Source organism: Sabethes cyaneus, chromosome 1 (assembly GCF_943734655.1).
Source record: "Sabethes cyaneus chromosome 1, idSabCyanKW18_F2, whole genome shotgun sequence".
Taxonomy (NCBI): Eukaryota; Metazoa; Arthropoda; class Insecta; order Diptera; family Culicidae; genus Sabethes; species Sabethes cyaneus.
This window is the reverse complement of record NC_071353.1, coordinates 143571647-143585623: the sequence shown is the minus strand read 5'-3', so window position 1 is coordinate 143585623 and position 13977 is coordinate 143571647. Positions and strand designations below refer to the sequence as shown.

General features: G+C 39.0%; 1 protein-coding gene across 1 annotated transcript; it reads right to left on the bottom strand.

The window, feature by feature from the left end:
• Positions 1 to 8106: 8106 nt before the first annotated feature.
• LOC128745736 (uncharacterized) lies at positions 8107 to 9025 on the bottom strand. The gene has a single exon (XM_053842816.1). The coding sequence runs from the start codon at positions 8918 to 8920 to the stop codon at positions 8267 to 8269; it is 654 nt and encodes a 217-aa protein (XP_053698791.1). The 5' UTR covers positions 8921 to 9025; the 3' UTR covers positions 8107 to 8266.
• Between the last annotated feature and the right edge of the window lie 4952 nt (positions 9026 to 13977).

Genomic DNA, 13977 nt, shown 5'->3' with positions numbered 1-13977 from the left:
TCTGGTGGTGGCTGTGGTCCTGCTTCTCGGACAATCCGGTACCGAAGCGGCACCCAGGTGGAAATTCGGCAAGAAATTGGTAGCGTACTATGTTCTTGCTGTGTTGATTACATATGTTTTTGTGATAACTAACGTGTCTTCTGTTTTGTTTGTATTCTAGGAAAAAATCGGGAAAAATGTGTTTAGGGCTGCTAGCAAAGCGCTGCCCGTTGTTGCCGGATACAAGGCACTAGGCTAGAGGAGCTAACCGATGTAAATAAAATTGACTGATTAAAGTATTTACCTATGTTTAAGTTTGTGTTTAAGAAATAAATAAAATGTTTGTTTTTTAATTCCTTCGGTTTTTCTATCCATGAAAGAAATACAACACGACGCGTTAAAAATAACCAATCAAATGTAATAATGAAATGACAAAAACCAAATACAAAACATTATAATTTAATAGGACTATTCAAGTGAACTACAAAATAAAACTGAATAAAAACTAATTTAAAAAAGGAAAACCAAAAAACAAACATTACAAGTTGAATTGGATCAATTAAAATTATACAACAATACAATGACCAAAAATGAAATGAAATTGATTAGTATTAAATGTTAAATAGTTAAAAAGTATATAGTAATATCAAGTTGATCCGAATAAGGTGAGATTTAATCAAGTCCTATTAGATAAGACAGCAGAACAGAACAACATTAAAGCTAATTAGCAAAGCAACAGGATAAAAGAAATACGCAACATCCATCAAAACAGTTTGAAGTTTGAAAATTATGGTTTTAAGTCATGCTGGAAATAACAATTGAACAGGACCACATGAAATGAAGAAATACGCAAAAATAAGAGTGAAACAAGTAATCTCTATTGACGCAATAGAATTGGGAAATATGAATAAAATAAAATCGAAAAAAAATAAGAGTAGAAAACAAAATATAACATACACTCATAATAAAATAATATACGTATAAGCATAAAACCGGCTTGTTCATGAAATAGAATTAATTCCAATAAGATAAATTCAGGCTAAACAAATTAATGATCTGCAATTTAAAAAAAGTGAAAATCAGAGAAACGAAATCGAAATAACCGAAAAATGAAAAATTGTTATTCCACAGCATTAAAAAATATATTGTGGCAAGTCATTACGAAAAAGCATTTTCTGCAAAAAAAATAATTTGAAAAAACATGGAAATAACTAGGACTTTAAGACGAGAGTAGATATAAATTTAGGCAAAGTACAATACCAAAAACTAAATGTAAAATGAAATAAAAATAAATAAAAACTCCATACGAGTTTACAGTCAAATCTCACAGAGTAAAATACTATCAAAACAAACAAAAGGATGTGTAATACACCAAAGTGCAATAATGGAACTGTGATGCAATGAATAATAAGGAAATTGAAATAAAATAAAGCAAAAGAAAATGTCAACTAATCGTGAAGTAAGTTGAAACAAATAAGGGGTCAATCCCGGTGTAGTGGTTAGCATTCACGCCATTCACGCCGAGGACCCAGGTTCGAAACCCAACCCCGCAGAAGTCACGAATGACCCAAGTAATTAAAGTGACTATAATTAAACAAAAAAAAAAAATAAATAAAATAGAATAAGTTAATATGAAAATAAAATATGATGAGATACTAAGCCTCATGAACAAAACAGTTTACTTTGCTAAATCTTATGGGAGCATTTGCTCTAACTCTTTCATACGGTCTAATGTACGAACATCCCAAGTATTCTTAAAATTATCGAATACAACGTAGAAAATATAAATCGAAAAAAAAGAAAACGACCTTTACTCTATACACTTTAGAAGCATTCTGAGCGATTTCACCCACTGTTTTGAGTGAAAATAATCGAGAGTGTAGCGCTCGTGGTGAAAAACAAAACACGATTACGCTGCGACGGTGTTGAGTAGTATAACGTAGGGCGAATTACTTCAAACTTCGATTGAGGTGAATGCCGAATGTTGAATGCTGTTTCCTACTCTTAAAGGATTCTACCTGTAAATAGGTTGGATTTAGTTAGAGCTAGGCTAAACTACTCAAAATGCCCTTAAAGCGTACAAACTCAAACGTTTGGTTAAAAATTTCAACCAAATTTGGCTACTTAATAATTGAATTATTTTCTGTGACAAATAACGCACTTTCAAGTTTCTACTACCAAGTTTTTGGTTTGAAAACTACAAGGTATTTATTTATTTACTATTTGATGAGGCTTTCAACCGTTGGTTGATTCGCCCCAAACTACAAGGTATGCAGCCCAAAGGGTTGTACGAAACGGTGATGTAGGACTATATCAGATCAAAGACTAATATAAACTGCATTTCTGGCATAAGTATGTTTATATGAATCTGTGAGTGCCATTGTTTAAGTGAATGTTTAAAAGAGAAGAGAGAAATATTCAGATTCAATTCTTTATTTAATGCAATGGTGGCTTTGAAAATACGTGGACGGGGGTTCATAAGTACAATGCCTGCAACCTTTGAGACATAGAAATTTCTTTTAACAATCACTTGTGTGCATCATTAAGGTTGAAATGGTAATGAATTATCCTCCTAGCACAGGGGTGAGTGAGGTCTCAAAGCATCATAAAATAAAAGAATTCCAAATAAATTCATTCCTCCAAAAATCCCCACGCGCCAAATTTGGGAGTCATTTGCTTGATTAGTTCTCGAGTTATGAAGAAATTTGTATTTCATTTGTATGGGATCAACCCTTCTTAAAGAAAGCAAAGGTTCTAATCTACCATAGAAAAAATAAACCCCCCCCCCCCCCGCCCTGTTAAAAGACGGATGGGTCTCATTATACCATAGAGAAAATTCGTGCCTTCTAAAACCCCCACATGCCAAATTTGGTTTCATTTGCTTGATTAGTTCTAGAGTTATAAGGAAATTTGTATTTCATTTGTATGGGAGCCCCCCTTCTTAGAAGAAGAAGGGGTCTCAGTACACCATAGAAAAACATCTTACCTCCAAAAACCCCACAAGCCAGTTTTGGTTCCTTTTGCTCGAATAGTTCTAGAGTATTGAGGAAATATGTATTTCATTTGTACGGGACCCCCCCTCCCCTCTTAGAAGGAGAAGAGGTCTCAGTACACCGTACAAAATCAATCCTGCCTTCTGAAACTCCCACATTCCAAATTTGGTTCCATTTGCTTGATTAGTTCTCGAGTTTTGAGGAAATTTGTGTTTCATTTGTATAAGAGCCCCCCTTAAGATTGCTTTCTTACCCCCTAAAAATTGCTGGTCATTTTATCTATCCAACGACATATAAATTGTTTAGTTTCGTTCAGTAGTTTAGTAGTTATCAACATTTGAAATCTTTCATTCAAACGTTACACTTCTATTTTCGTTTTCACAAAGTGCTACCCAGTCCCAGTATAGTAAACAAAGACGTAGTCCTACGTCAAAACTACTCAAAATCTGAGTTTGTACACCTTAAGGGCATTTTGAGTAGTTTCAAGCTGGCGTTAGCTAAATCCGACTTAGTTACGGGTAAAATCATTTAAGAGTGCAGGCAGAGCAGCCACAAATACAGATATTTGTGCATGCATAAATTTGGGACCTATCAATTATTTCAGTTGCTGTAATTTCTGGCTCTACAAATGTTCCTGAATTTTGAAGTACTCTATAAACTAGTAATGTTATTTAAAAGATTAGATAGAAAAACTAAAATACTCCGGAGAAAACGGTAGGGTCCGAAATTTATGCATGCACAAATATCTGTATTTATGGCAGCTCTGCTCTGGTTTCAGGTGAACTCAATGTAATAAGTACGAAGGTACTGGATTGCAGAGTTAGTATCCATCGTATCCATCAGATCTAGTGTTGCAGTACTTCCTAATAGTTATATTAGGAGTGGTACACAAATTACGTAACGTGAAAATTCCGGTTTTTTGACCCCCTCCCTCCCCTATGTAACATTAAGTAACGCTTGGCATAACCCCCCCATTAAATTACGTAACGTTAACCAAACCTCCCCCCCCTCGTACCTCAACATTCAATAAAAATGACTTGAATCGCATATTTTTTTTAATTTTTAAGAAATTCAACCGAATTAGCAAGATTAGCAAATTAGCAGCATTAACTTCATATTAAAAACAACAATCAGGTATCGGCCCATGTAAAGCTGAAATTGTAAAAAAGCAAAGCCATGAGCAGGTTTGTCCTGCACTCAGTGAACTTATTTTGCTTTTTTAACTAACTGTAATTTATAGAGTAAAACAGTATTGCTCTATCGTTAGTATTTACGGCGCACTCCCAGTTCACACTGGGATCGCACCTTGGCCAGTGTGATCTGGGAGTGTGCCCTAAATACTAAAGATAGAGCAATACTTAGTTCAGCAGTCTTACGGATAATAATTTACTCTATAAATGTCACATACATAATATTTTCGAATTTTGCTTGGCTGAGGTGTTACAGTTAAAAAAGCAACATAAGTTCACTGAGTGCAGGACAAGCCTGGCCATGGGTATAAACGTCCTGTTGAGAATTTGACCCTTCTTTATCGACAGACTTCGCAGCCGGCTATTAAAGTACAGGACAATTACGGGGCTAGTGCAACGATCCTACTGGCTCTATAGCAGCACTGCCCAGTCGAGATTCGAACATACGACGGCTTGTAAGGCCAGCATCGTACCCCGAAGCAGACTGGGCTGCCTGAAATGGTCTTCAACCGTAATAACTGAAAATTTAGTAGGATTATCTTCATCAGCTACAAACCATAATTTTGTATCATAATTTTCATTAGTATAAACCGATTCACTGTTTTCCACCTTCAACACGTCCTTTCCTCATTTGGAAACTGCCTTTTCGGTATTTATAAGTTTGTTACGTAACTATTCTCATGACTCCCCCTCCCCCCTATGTAACAACAAGTAACGCTAACTCGTCCCCCCTCCCACCCCTCTAAGCGTTACGTAATTTGTGTACGAAGCCTTATGAGTCGTCTTTCTTTCTCAAACAATATCAATCAAGCTGTTTGTGTGCTGTTTTCTATTTTATCAGAATATTTTTAACAACCGTGGACCCCCGTTCGTTTGACCGTTTTTAATCTGAACACTTTAGTCTCATCATAGAGTGGTTGGCAACCGATATCCAATAGCAAAGCGACGTCGTTAAAAAATGTAAATAAAGCAATGGTCCAAAATTACTACCTTGTGGAACACCAGAGGTATTGGTGAATTATGAAGAGATACAGGAGTCAAGTAGACGGAATAGACAGGTTAGTAAGACAACAAACTATGTGCTCATGGTAACTCCATCACGTGGTTGAACAAACTGTTGTGCCGTAGTTCCTCAGCGCTTCGATTGCTTTTGCTGCATGATACAGGCGTGATTTTCGCACGCTTGTACGCTCTACCTAAGCTGTGCTTTGTTATCATTGAGTGTGTGCGATAGGGACAAAAGGTCTGCAAACGAGCATGATCATATTTTTAAAGAGTTTCGCATTTTAAATTAATAAAGCATCACCCTGGTTTTTAATTACTAGCCTTCCTTAATAAACTTTTTTATTAGCTAATATTGTCTTTACCGTTCGACGATAGATTGTGGAATAAAGAGATTCACCAGTCAGTAGAATTTGTATTGCCGATCTGTGCGTTTGCTTTTAATCAGTGCGATCCTAAATTTCTCGTCTTACAATATGGAACAATTTTATGCTCCACAGAACCAAGAAAACTGTTTTCACGATGCTGGCGCAAGTCAAACTTCCAACACAGATATCGAGCTAGACGGCAATCAAGCTCTCCAAACAATTGCCAATAACTGAGGAGAGTTGGTTGCCCGGCTCCGCTGGTTGCTCCTACCTTCCGCCCTAAAGCGCGGAACAATGAGACCACCTTGCTCTCGGTCCTTTTTTCCAGTCTCTGCTGCACGTTACGGTCGCACAGCACTATCGGGCGTCCGGAACCAGGTTTCCGTTCAACGCTTTTGGCGTTCTCGCGGGAGAGTAAATGCCAGATTGTCTCCATTCAGCGGATACGAAGTGCTTCACCAGGTTTAATTTCTTCGCTACAGGGTGGAGCTGGCAGTACGAATAAAGCATCAAGCGCAGTTGTTTGACTGCTTTCGCTATGGCTGTTGCGTGCAAATTAACTGATGTGTTATTGTTAATGCTTTACTAAATACAAGCCCTTTTTAGCGCCCCCAATAGCTAGGCTACAGCGCTGCTCCAGCGATAGTATGGGATGGGGAGCGGGCCTTGCCAGCGTCATTAAAAAAAACCTAAACCACAAACGACGTAAGTAATAACTCGGATCGGAACAATCGGAAAAGACCCAGGCAACGAAAATGAACTGACGATTTGAAATTAGGAAGTACCCACGTGCTTTCTGAAGAGGTAACGAGCCGCAAGTTCGACATCCCAGGTATGCTGGAAAGGAACGATGGTACGTAGGTATAGGGATGGTCACACCATCTACCAGAGCTGCGGTAATAGACATGAGCTGGGCACACTTTTTATCGTGATAGGCGACTTTACGCACAGTTGGAGCGCGAATACGACCGCTGTCCAAGACATGATGTCAAAATCATCATCGTGGTCAGGTTGGTCAGAGGAAGGAATCTAAACCTGTGATTGGACGGTTCAGCGCACACCCGCAAACGAACGAAAACGGCCTAAGGCTTGTCCACCTCGCCGCCTCCAAGAACAGGCTTATCATCTGTTTGTTGATTTTAAGGCGGCGTGCGATAAAGTCAAACGAAATGAGCTGCGGCAGATAATGATAGAGCATGTTTTTCCAACGAAACTAGTTAAGCTAATTTGTGCGATGTTGATTAATTGTTTTTAATAAAGTGGAACGTAACATTATAGAAGAAGTCAATATATTTAAAGTGGCTATTTTACCGAATAATGCATGCATTGTCATATCAACGCTTCTGCGACGATTAAAAAGTATTTTTATGTGACTCCTAAGCAATCTGAAAACCAAACGATACGTGTTAAGTAATGTCTAATTCAGTGGATAAACAAAAAAGATAAAACAAACACGCATATGGTTATACCGACTCGTGGCTGCCAGAAAAGTTAGGTAATGATATCAAAATTGATTAATTAATAGTCGAAATCTAGTTTAAAAAAATTTTAACTGATGGAAAGGGTCTAACAGACCAAAGAAATATTTATTTTTATTTATTTTTTTAATCACGCTCTATACTTGTGGGAAAACAGAATGAAGATAAATCTCACGGACGAGAAACGGTATACCTGATGACGTTCCTTTCTAGTTGATGATGCAACTTTGAATACATAATTAAGATTCGCTTTTAATTAATATCAGCTTATCAGCGAGAACAATTTATTTTTTAATTTATGCAAATCTAGGCTAGGCTAGGATCGATTACTGACGTGATCACGAACTTTAACCGAATGAGTAACGGGGAATGATTATAATCTTTATAATCATTTATAACGAAATCTTCTTTCAGACACAATATTGACACAAGAAATTGCGCAGGACCAGAATCGACGGTTGTAAGCTCCCAATCCAACTTTAATCCGAGCAAAGTGGTCTGAAAATTACTCGATTAAGATAAATTCAAGGGCTTTCCGCGTGAAAGCTGGAATCTTCCACGGATCTAGCCAATTACGATTATGTACAAATACTTTACTGTTTTATTTCCTCTCACTTTTCCGTTGCTTGCCGCCTTCGTTGCAACTGCAGCTTGACTAATAGATCAACAGCAGTCAACGCAAAGGTGCTTGCTAGAGGTTATCAGACTGTCGACTGTCGGGGACTGTCAGACAACGAGGGCCGACTGTGACGCATGACGCAAATTTGCTATAATGTAAACGACGCTGCTGCTGCCTGAGATTACGGTTCAACCGGCCAGGCCAGCCAAACTGACGATCCACTCACACGAACAAGGAAATCGGAGATCTTTCCTCCGTGCCTGGGCACGTTGCCCGGCAGATGTTCGCGGGCTAACAACCCAACCCAATTGTGCGGCCAATTTAGCGTGTCAAGTAAGTGCGATAATGCGATTTGCGTGGCGAGCCTCCGCCACCGGTGCCGGTGCGGGGCGCGGTGGCCACCATCTGAGAATTATTCTGGACGATCACTCTTGCGACAGCAAAGTCGAATCATTTTTCACGCCGGCGTCGTATCATACTTAGAACGGGAATAAATTCAATTTATTTGACTCGATTTCACAAGCTGCACAAACACTTGGGCACTGCCCGGAATTACTCGCGTAATAGAATTAAATTAAAAAATCACACTTAATCTGGAGATGACTCGTTCGAGGCGTCTGCTTATTATCCTACTGAATCAGAACGTATTTCGACATTTCCCGTTGACCACCGACTGGCCCGTTTTGCACGCCGTCGGTCCATCGATGATGAATCGATCTTCCAGGCCCTTTTTGATGGTCGTTGTTGGTGGATCCGTACCTGTCTCTTCATCGCCGATGAAAATCAATCGATCCTCGTTCTCGTCTTTCATCTCCTCGTCGTTCGGTTCGACATTGATTGCTTTCGCAATGGAACTGACCGTCGCTTTGGATGAGGCTCGTACCGCGACGGTACTGGTTTCAACTGCCGTAACTGCGGAAGTGGTTGGCACGGTATCAGTGGCGTTGGTCGCCGGTGTCTGTACCGATCCAGTTAGCTTATCCTTCACGTAATCGTATCCTCGCATGACACCATCCTTCACCGAAGAAGCGGCACTTTCGAAGCTTTCCTTAACCCTTGCCGTTCCTTGTTTGAACACCGAAGAAACGTCATCGAAGAATTTGGACACCTTACTTTCCTCCGTCGAGGTCGGGATCGGTTGGGAACTGCCTTCCACGTTGGTGGTGGTGGTGGTGGTCGCAGCCGTACTCGTAGGAACCACTGTATCTAGCCCAGGAGCACTTTGTGGTCTACCGATGACCGCTACAATTCCCACCAACAAAAACATCAACAAAGTCACCGTGCGAATCATCGTCGCTAATGTATTCTATTCCAGAACCGGTTTGACAACGAAAAGCGATCGCGAATGATGTACTTCACCGTTTCACCAGAGTTGCAAATTACGAACTACACAGCGCGAACGTCCAACAGCGAATGCCGAGAGAACATCGAGCGATCACATATGATCGTGATCAACGGAGCGAACCGCCGCACCTGTGCGCTGTGCACAGGCTGTGCTGTGATGTCACGTCACGGTTTTGCACCGGAACGACAACAACAGAGAGAAATACACTTACGCGGAACTGTACTGCCTCACAGGGGAATTAATTCGGTTAAAAAGTGCTGGATAAAACACAATAAGCGTGTGTTGATTACCGGCTTCTGATTGGGCACTTTTTCTTCCCGTCTCAGCCGATGCGAGGCGAGGCCGAATGATGATCGAGTCAATTGCTGGCCGCTCGCTATGATTCACACACAGTCCAAGCCCATGCAGGCGGCGGCGGTAGAGGAAATGGTCAGCTTTTGTCCGGCTGTTTCGGTATTCACGGTCATTACCTGATGGCTCTGTGTTCAGTGCGAACCTTTCTGTCGTTTATTGACTGACAGTGGAAGGTGATTATTATTTGGAATGTTTTGAAAGTCGATCATTTAAAACGGAATGTTTCGAATTGTTGTCATTAATTTCGGATTACCATTGTGCTGATATTAGAAAACACATTAGACACTTTAGGTGCATTGTTAAACAGTTTTGTAACCTGCGCCAAAAAAAATTTCGATTGAAAAAAAATGTTAAAAGAAACTTACATCAAAATAATACCAAAGTTTAAAAAACAATCAGCAAAACTCATATTTAACACTTCTTATTTCGATAATTCGTTTGTTAATAACTTCAGAAAATCATGAATATATTCTACAATGAAAATGTATTATTTTACAAAATTTTGAAAATTTTGTTACGTTTATTGCTACTTTTAGCCTACGATCACTTAATTAACAAATAATAATGTTTTACCCATATCTCTTCAAAATTAAGACAGATAATTTTGCTCGATTTTTGCATTCTGACAAAATTTATTTTCACGTTGAATATCAAAAAAAGTAAAACAAGCATTACTTGAAGTGACTTTTCGGATTGAGCAAAGCCACCAGAGTGTAATATATGAACGCTAATTTAGAATTTGCTGAAAATCTATGGTAATGTTCATAAAAAAATATTTGGTTGGTGTTATGAAGATATTGATACTTTCAAAGATGTGCATTGCTAGTGTTCAATGTTTAGAGCCATTTCCAACGAAATTGGTGATTTAATAAAGAAACCGCAGAGACTTTCTTGTGTCAATTTATTTAAATCCCCGATACGTGTCATTTTTTGTTATCCTCTTAGTCAACTTTTCTATATATAATATCAGATAGAGCTTGTCAACGACTATATAATCACTGACTGGTTAATTTTTTTGTTTCCTGCTGCAAGTTTTGGGAAAGGAAGCTTCATCGTGGTCGCCGTCCCCGAGGCTATTTATCTTTACGGACTTTAAACTTTCTGTTTTATTAATAATTTTTCTTGTTTTGAATCAAAAAATATACGTAGGAAGTAAACGCTCGATTTAATCCACCTGATGGTGAAAGGAACCTCTATTATACCATCTTACTTTTAATTTTATACTTGCTGATTGCCCGATCTTATTCGGGCCCTTTTGTCTTTCAGCCACTTGTATGTACACCTTTTATTGTAATTCTCATGTTGAACGGAAGTTCTCATAATGTGAGCAACAAAACCTCATTGGAATGTGTCTACACTTTGTCAGCTCACCCCTCCTGTTGTCTCCCAGCCACTTGTAAATTTGTTTTCTTTTCGGTAATCCCTGTAAAACGACCCAAAGCTTTTTTCACGTTTTGAACCTCCCCCTTATCAATGGCTACCCCCGTTTAGGCATCCCCTCTTGTCGTCCAGCCACTTGTACAACTGCTATACCCATTTGAATCTTCCTCCCTCCTAGTAACAGACCGCCTGCCTCATGACAACCCGCAGCGCTGATTTTTTCATGTGAAAAAATCTGTGTGCCAAGTTTGATGAAGAACCATCCAGGCGTTCCGGAGTTATGGCGGAATATACACTCATTCTCACGTTCCTCATCGAGACCCTCGTTCCACCCCAGTTGGCTTCTTCCCAGGCAGCTTCTTCTTCGACCACGTAGCCAATTAATTATATATATATATATATATATATATATATATATATATATATATATATATATATATATATATATATCTGTTTGCTCGCTGAAGATCCCTAAAATGGAAGAGAAATCTTCCATTTGGTATCAAAATCATGAAAATCGGTTCAGTCATTCAAAAGTAAGACCATTGCAAATCATTTTAAAAGTTTTTGTCACGCCCTCCCCCCTTGGAAATTGGCTTGAAAAATCGAGGTGCAAAACATTAATTTGTAGGATATGAGTTAAATTTTTTTATAAAATCAATTGTCTGTGGGCTCTACAGCCTGAAAAACTTGAAAAATAAGTGTAAGAGTTGAGTTAACGCTTCTAGCATGAAATAGAAATGGAAATTCAAACAGCGGAATTTCCGAAAATCGGCCAAAAAATTTTCTTTCGTTTTTGTCTTTATTTCGTAGACTGTTCGTCCGTTGTGGAAGGCCCTACGTTGTGTTTTCTAATTTTCCTTCCTGGCCTCTGCCAATTGTAGTAAACTGTACCGGGCAATTAAGGCCTGGTGAACTTGGATCACTGACTCAGGGAATCACGGGTTTCTTTATGTTCGGTTACTGAATAGTACACTGGTTTACTATACGAGTTATATTCACTTATATCACAAACGGGGTAACAATTATGCAATACTGGCGGCTGCTGGTAAGCAGGCCGGCAGTGGCACTAAGTCAACTACATTTCGTTCTAATCTAGCCACGTAACAGTGGTGGCAACAGAGACAAGTAGCAACTGGGCTACTGCATGTACTGAACTATACTAAGAATGATAATGAGAATGATAGTGATAATAACGATACTACCCAGGTAACCAATAAGCATTAAAATAAGCAGTAAATCAGTCGTTTATTAGCATCCCTGGCGTTTTATACTGCAGGTTGTTGTTTATCAGCTTTTTGACTGCATAACTGTTGTAAATTGGCATCCACAATTCTATTTAAATTCTTCTTGTTGGTAACTAGCTGCAAATAAGCATTGTCAGCACTATAAGAGGGCTAGCAGTAAAGTAGCCGCATATTTTGCCAAAATAGCATTTAAGTAGCATTTAAGGCAACTTAAATGCTTATTGGTTTGCTTTTAAATTGCATTGGAAATGCTTATTGGTTACCTGGGTAATGATACAATTAACTGCTGACCAGCATCTGAGCTGGTTTATATGGATTTTAGTAACAATAGCGTGAGGCGCAACAAAGACTTATTCTTATACTAGAAGCGGGAATACATAACGCGGCTTTCATGTAGGTCACTCACGAGTGACGACAGTGATACCGACCGCAGTACGGGCGGCGTGTCCAAACATAGACTTTTGCATGGAAATTAACAACGTATATATTAAAAGCAAGAATAGATTTGGTTTTCACGTTTAAACTTAAATAAAAATGCCTAAAATCCATTTTTTTTGCTCGATTAAAAAATTTTCTTTGTTTTTTTTGTCCGCCCCCCCCCCCTTCAGTGGCCCATCGCCGGGGGGACAAACACTTTTTAAAATATTTGTAGTGGCCTAATTAAAAAAAATCGCAAACAGTAGATTTTTGGGCCTACCCTATTTCAGAGGCACTACAAACGCCAAATTGAAAAATACTGCTGCTATAGGCTTTTTTGTGTGTGGATATTATCACTACGACCAGCATTTTGATCTATTGTGATCTTATCCGGGTGATGTTCCGCACTTCGTTGTTATTGCAGTATCGCTATAGAGTGAGCGAACTGCTTATTATCCGTGCCTAAAGTGTCGGTGTGTTTTCACCCCGTTTTCCCTCTACGCTTTTTACTACTTTTCAACCAATTTAGCGCTAGAGCCAGGAAGTGTCCTTGGACAAGAGGCTTCATTCGCTCCTCGAGCAAGTATCATTCTTATAACCAATCCCGGTTAAAGGCTTCATGGTCGGTAAAGCAGAGTTCAGCACAGAGTGAGGGTGTGTATGTGTGTATGTATGTGTTCCTTACTACTTATGCATTACCAATCTCGTTCATAGAACCAGGAAGCGGAACAAGCTATAATTTACCCTTGAACAAGAGGCTTCATTCGCACCTCTAGCAAGTACCACTCTTATAACTTGCCCTGGCAAGAGGCTTTCATTGTTAGTAAATGCAGAATGCAGCAGGAAGAAGGTGGAGGGGCCTGAGAATAAACTAATGCTAAAGTAACTTAACATCGAACGGCCTGATTCTACTAAGATTCGAACCCATGACCACTCGCTTGTCAAGGCAGACTCGGTAACCTTGCGGCTACAGGGCCCCCCTACTATAGGCTTACAAAATTTGAACAAAATAGGAGTACTTTTGAATCTTGATTGATCCACTTTTCATGAAATTGATGATCTGCGAGATTTCATAAGAATTAGTTTTTCCGGTAAAAAAATATTTAATAAAGAAATGATTAAATTTATTCAAGAGAACTGATTTACCAAACTTACTTTTGAGCTGGTTGTTTCGGTTGGAATAGACTAGGTCAATTCGAAATTTCCTCATTTTTCGACGGAGAGGGAGTGTTATGTTTTCGTCGTATTCTACTGCCACTCTCTTAAGTTTTGGTGTTAGTGTTGTGACTTACCTCACCCCTTGTGTTTGAAAAAATAATTATGATGATTTTATAACTGTCGATTTTGCCTATAGTGGTCACTTGAATTTACAGAAAAACTTCAATCTATTTCGATTACAATCACGACTCCACGGCAATTATTTGTTGACACGTAACCAAGGGAACTAGCATGCATAAACGGCTGAATAAAGCATACCGTCCGTCAGTACCTTGCGCATCAGCAGGCATAAAATGATGTGAAAATGATTTGATGTCCTACATCAAATTGCATTGCAGTAGATCAATCTATTTCCAACTTTCAGACAATAAAATATGACCAATTAGT